At 39.0% G+C, this 5,966-nt stretch overlaps 1 protein-coding gene across 1 annotated transcript; it reads right to left on the minus strand.

Annotated features, from left to right (window-relative positions):
- Window positions 1–2,704: 2,704 nt before the first annotated feature.
- Window positions 2,705–4,342, minus strand: clec3a (C-type lectin domain family 3, member A; the record flags this gene model as incomplete). Its single annotated transcript, XM_080885153.1, has 3 exons — window positions 2,705–3,102; window positions 4,060–4,146; window positions 4,231–4,342. The coding sequence occupies 3 exons, from the start codon at window positions 4,340–4,342 to the stop codon at window positions 2,705–2,707; spliced, it is 597 nt and encodes a 198-aa protein (XP_080741279.1).
- Between the last annotated feature and the right edge of the window lie 1,624 nt (window positions 4,343–5,966).

Genomic DNA, 5,966 nt, shown 5'->3' on the forward strand with positions numbered 1-5,966 from the left:
CGCGAGACTTCACTCAGGGAGCTCTGGCGTCACTTTCCATACAGATAAGCGTGCGTGATGCGGACAGGATGACGTCGGCGAGTGTGCGTGTTTTCGCTTGTTTTCGTTAAAGGGCAGAGATGACAGATATACAGTACAAGCGCACAGTTTGTGTATGAGAGAGATGTGTGAATTTAATTTCTACTATGTAATATATTAATTGTCATGTTATTATCAGATTAAGATAAAAATAGCACAAGATGTGCCTACTTTTATGGTTTAATAAATTCAAAACTTTATTGATATTATTTTCACTCTAAATGTAAATGATGGCGTGGGTTTGACTGTAGGCTCATCTGCGCCACTTGGCTTCTAATAATCCTCCCATGTAGAATCTCAAGCCTGTAGCCTGTTGGGCCTAAACTACTAATATAATGAAAGGATTTCACTATACAATTGTGCATACATATATATAATGACATAGTGGGGCATCAGCGTGGTTAGCAGTGGTTCCTTCACAGCAAGAAGGTCCTTGTTTTGAATCCACCAGGCAGCTATGCATTCTTGTATGAGGTTTGCATGTTCAACCAGCTCTCTCCAGGCACTCCAGATTCCTCCCATAGTCCGAAAACATGAATAGAGTTAAGTTAATTTTTTATTCTAAATTCACCCTTGGGGATAAATAAAGTCTTTCTGATTCTGATTCTGTGATTGTGATTCTGCTCCAGATCTCAACCTGAATAAAACCCCAGACCCAGAGATGAAATTAATAATGAGCAGAATCGACAGAATCGAGTTAAGATTACTGATGTGGCCCAGTCCCGTTTTCTCATGTGGCTCCTTGGAAAAATGAACAGCCAACCCCTTTGCTTTGTTCTTATGTTTCTTGTATTTTGCACACCTCTGTTGCTTGTGAAGCTTGCACACAAGAATTTCATGCACATGTGCTGTACCAGTGTACCAGCGCATGTGATGTGACAATAAAAGTGATTTGATTTGATTTGAGCTTGGTGGAGCTCAATGACAACAAAAATCACAAGGTGCACGCTTAGTATACCTGTCTGGGGATGTATTTGGCATGTATAAATTTATGTTTAGTTGAATTACAACACAGCAGCCCTGCAAAAGACTGGCAAACTGTCTAGGGTATACCCCGCCTTTCACTTTACTAGCAAACTAGATAAGAAACATGCATAGATCAGTAAATATGCTACAAATATATTATGACACACCATTCTAATCTGACATTCCATTCAGTGTTATAAAATATAAATATGATTGTGTAATTTGTATAAAATACAGATGTTGGCACTCATGGTGTCCTCGGCAATGTTTGTGCAAAGTTTCAAGATTGGTCCACTTGTCTAGGAGGAGATAGAGAACACATAATATATACACTACAGTCATTATAGTATGACGATAGCTGGATAAAAGGTTAGCAAAAGGGATGGATGGGTTGGTACACATCAGTTTTGGCCAGCACTCAGTCTACAGAAAAGGGGTGGAACAGGTGTTTAATGGGGTCCCAGCTGCTCGTTTTTGCCTGGGGCTCTCTTTTAGAAATGTAATAAAGCTGTCTCCATATACCGCAGATGTGAATTCATCATTTTTTAATAGCTTATTGTGGGGAGGGATATAGGTGCTCATTACAGATTGAAGATTTAGCACAAAAAGAGGGAGAGAGACATAAATGTCCCTGCCTTGAACCGTGGTTAGTCGCCATCTCAACCATCTCAGCTGGCTGTGACTGAAGAGCAGATGTGGCGGACAGTGACACAGTAGTTGCTGAACTCTCATCTGTAGATTGTTAAACTGGTGTTTTGTAGTTAGATGACCAAAAATATTTTTCCTATAACCGGACATCTGCACTGCAGTGTGGCAGCAGCAATTCGGAGCAAACAGGGGTAAATATTTGACATTGTCACCTCACGAAGGTTCAAGGTGTGATAACGGCTCTATTCGGTGTCACTGCAATAAAAAATTTGAAATGTTGAGCACAACTGAGCCTGCAACTCCAGTTTTATCACAGCCCTGCTGTGTTGCTCAGGCCTCTTATAGATTGTAGCCAGGAAATGTTTAAACGTTACTCAACATTCAGAACTGCTTGTGCTACTTTTTTTTTAAGTCAGTACATTTTATGACTGTTGTGCAACAAGGGTCCCTCAAACATGTTACATTTCCCGATAAAACAAAATGTTATCATTTTGTGGGTTTTGTTGCAGTTTCACACCAATGAATGTGAAACAGTCAAAAATACTTCATGAGAAGTTGAAGTGTGCACCGAGGAACTTTCTCATACTTATGTATGGAGTTGCATTAATGTAAAGTGTAAAATGATGAAATTAATAGACTAAAGCTAATGTAGAAAAGTAATGGTGAAATGAAATCATTTCCAGGAAACAACAGAAGCTTACATTTTTGTTTATTTCAGTGAAATTTCACTCATAATTTTTAATTTCATGATCTGCTCAGTCGATGTCCAAGCCATTGGGAATTGCTTCATGTGAAGATAAAGTTCTTGTATCACAGAGAACTCATATAAAATCCACCTATAGTTACTATTTTGAATATTAGGATTGTTTTAGAACCCAATTAATAACCACAGAGAAAAAAACTTCCTATCATAGACACAAGGGTTTGTACAGTTTTAGTCAAATAAACCTGCATCAGTGATCATCAAATTGTCAACATCCTTTTATTTAATTTCTTCTTTCCACTTCTGGCTTCAGGGAATGACATATTCACAGATGTACTTTTTCAGGCTGCGACACACCTCATCATACCACTTTCCTTGTGCAGCCACTGAAAGAGCAACACAGCTCTCCCTCTTCGTTCCTGTGGGCTGCTTCTTGGAGCGATCCCAGTTAAAGAAGCGGACTGGCTGGCTGTTGACATCGACATACTCGCCTTCTTTCACTATGTCTGCCACACCGATCCAGAAGTCCTTAGACCCGGGAGCACTCCTCTTTGCATAGTCTCTCAGTTCATTGTTTTCCAACATGTCCCGCGGTGTTGCAAGAGTTCCACCTTGTGCAATGCAGTCTTCATTTGCTTCATGGTAATGTTTGGGTTCCTCAATTGTAAGATAACACTTTCTATGAACTTTGATGCCCCGGAGACACACTGAAAACACAAAGCATTTACTTCATGAATTAATGAATGGTAAAGTAACACTATAAACTAGTCCCATCAAATTACATTGCAAGAACTATTCATGTAACCATCATGCAGCTTGCAAGTGAACCTGTTACTTTGCATTTAAAGGCTTCTTGGAGTGTTGCTGCCCTCTGCTGATAAGCTGGCACCATAAGGTTCATTCTACAATTAGGGGTACGCTTCATGTCTGCAGGCTGTATTGATCAATTTCATTAAATATTAATTTCAAGAAATTATCAAGTTTATATTCAGGCACATTTCTCTTTAATTAATACAGAAAAAGTCAACAGTTTTCATAATTTATATAGCAGAAAATTGGTATGCTATATCAGAATTAGCCTTTTGAGTTTGTGTATTAATTTAATTTTTATTTCTTCAAAGTCTCTTCTAACCCATTGATTTTCATTAAATCATTCACTTTGTGTTCAAGAAATCCTTGTTAAAGATTTAAATTCCTTCTGTTGAGGGAATTTGAAATGGTCAACTGTAACTTGACCTCAGTAGCTGATTAAAGAATAATTTGCTCTTCAGCATCCTCAGCAGCCTCTTCTCGGCCACAGAAAATCCAGTGCTGTTCTCAGACTTCAGATTTTGAAATCAAATAGGTGGAAAACCTCCCAAGAGACTCGAGGACTTTCTATGACACTGCTAATATCTGACAAAATATTGAATTTAAACATTAGCACTTAAGCAGCAGTTGATGGATTTTACACACTATAGGAGTATGTTGTGAAAGCGTCTCGATTATTATTTTTTCTTCCTTTTTTAGTTGATATGAAATGTGCGTCAGATTACAGAATCACTCTGACTTTTAAACTCTGGCTATTAAGTTATAAATGCAGCACTGTTCACACTCTTGCTCGTCTTACTTGTCTGTACATTAATATTAATTTATCAGGAATGCAGAAACGCTCTCACTAATACCTGTCTGCAGTGCCTGCATCTCTTTCAGAGAATTGACCTCCTGCCACAACCTCTGGAGCTGTGACATCACATCCTCCTCCTCTGTAGCTGCACAAGGAGGAGACAATTAAGAAAAAAACACACACACACAGGTCAGATAAAGCCATGATTTGATAGGATTTATACAATTACCTCCAGACTGGCGAGGTGAAACAGCCTTCCTGGTGCGAGATGGACCGCTGTTGCAGATGTGGAGCAAGGAGAAGCTGAGGACGAGGAAGACAGGGAGGCCCAGGCGTGCCATGTCTGCGGCCAGCATACAGGACACAGTGGCCCACGTTGTGCTGCTGTGAAAGGAACCAAAAGCTCTGCAGGCTGCTCAATATATACAGGTCCTCTGTATGCCTTTCCCTGTATTGGCTCTAAATGTGTTTGTTTTTGCCCAGACATCAGGAGGAGGTGAGGGAGGTTAAAAAGGGTGGAGGCCAATAATGATTTCCTTGTGTCGAGTTATTTTTAGATAAATATTTACTTGGGACAAGGTGCGCTAAGAAGCATTCACTTTCATTTCACAAACAAACCTGAAATCCATTGACTGCTTCAATACTACAGAGTGTTCTTCCTCTTTTCACATGTTAAGTTTGGACGTAATCAACTTGAGACTTGAAAACTTATACCACCTCTTAAGTGTCAAATGATGCAGCCTGGCAGTGAATTATCATTGTGCTCAGGAAAGGTTTAACCAACCACTTCAATAAATTTAAGCAACTAAATATACCTGGTACATCAATACAGCCTCGCTCTAGGCCTGTTCCAATCACAGGGACAGTTATGCAATATTTGAACATAAGGCTGCTATTAGAAGTCCAGTTTACAGCTTTAATGCAGGCGAGTTATTTTTAGAGGGAGATGTATACAGATGGGAGTGGGAGCTAAATAAGAAAAAAAAACTATTGGGCATATTTGCTCAATATAGCTATTCAACTGTCAAAACCAGTTCAAGCACGTTTTCCTATTTTAGAATCTCAAACTGTTTTTTTAATAATACATCCACCCCCTGAGTGACATATTCTCTGGAATAATGCATTCCAATTATTTATTAAGAAATTTAATACATATAGATGCATATATGTCAACATGATGCGGCGAATGTGTGAGAAACAAACAATCCTACAAAATGAGCTTTTATAGACTTGTTGCTTAGTATTCAGTGGCAGGAATAAAGTTGTGCAAGCACATTAATGTATGATGTTCGAATGCAAGCTACGTAGCAGGTTATTTCTGGTTTGACTAATAATTGCTCATTGCTCAAGACCAAATGTGTGTGAATCTTCAAATAAGGCGGCGTTTGCAGCAGTTTTGCCTAGAGTGCACTCCTGATTCTGACCAAACAAACTGGGGGGAAATCACAGCAAAAGCCAAAATGAAACGGAGTAATGTTCGACCACCATCGTCATTAGACACAAGCACCATTGTCCTCCTCTGAGATCCATATGTTCTTTAGCAACACAACTGTGTTTCAGCTCTCTGTTTAAAGAGAAATCCCTGATGCTGTTGTCATCTTGTGCAACACTGAAGGCTTACAAAGAATCTGATTTACTTGTATGTCATGAGTTTTGTGTTTCAGATTCCTGTTAATATATTTTGATATTATGTTTCAGTTTTTGTTTTGTTTTGGGGTTTTTTTATTCCTTTTTCTATCCTGGTATATCATGAGTATTATTATTTTGAGTGTAGTCCCTGCTTTGATTTCATAGCCATCTCCTCATGGGTTTCCCTGTAAGTCCCTTTCCCCTCTTGTGTACCTTTTTCTTCTCCTCTCGGTCATCCGGTTACTTCCTGTTTTACTTTCAAGGTGTTTTTTACCTGCAATTTTTCTCCTTTGTGATTCTCAGCCCCACCTTGACTGTCTTCACTTGTCTTGATTA

Source organism: Rhamphochromis sp. 'chilingali' (assembly GCF_963969265.1).
Source record: "Rhamphochromis sp. 'chilingali' genome assembly, chromosome: 6".
Taxonomy (NCBI): Eukaryota; Metazoa; Chordata; class Actinopteri; order Cichliformes; family Cichlidae; genus Rhamphochromis; species Rhamphochromis sp. 'chilingali'.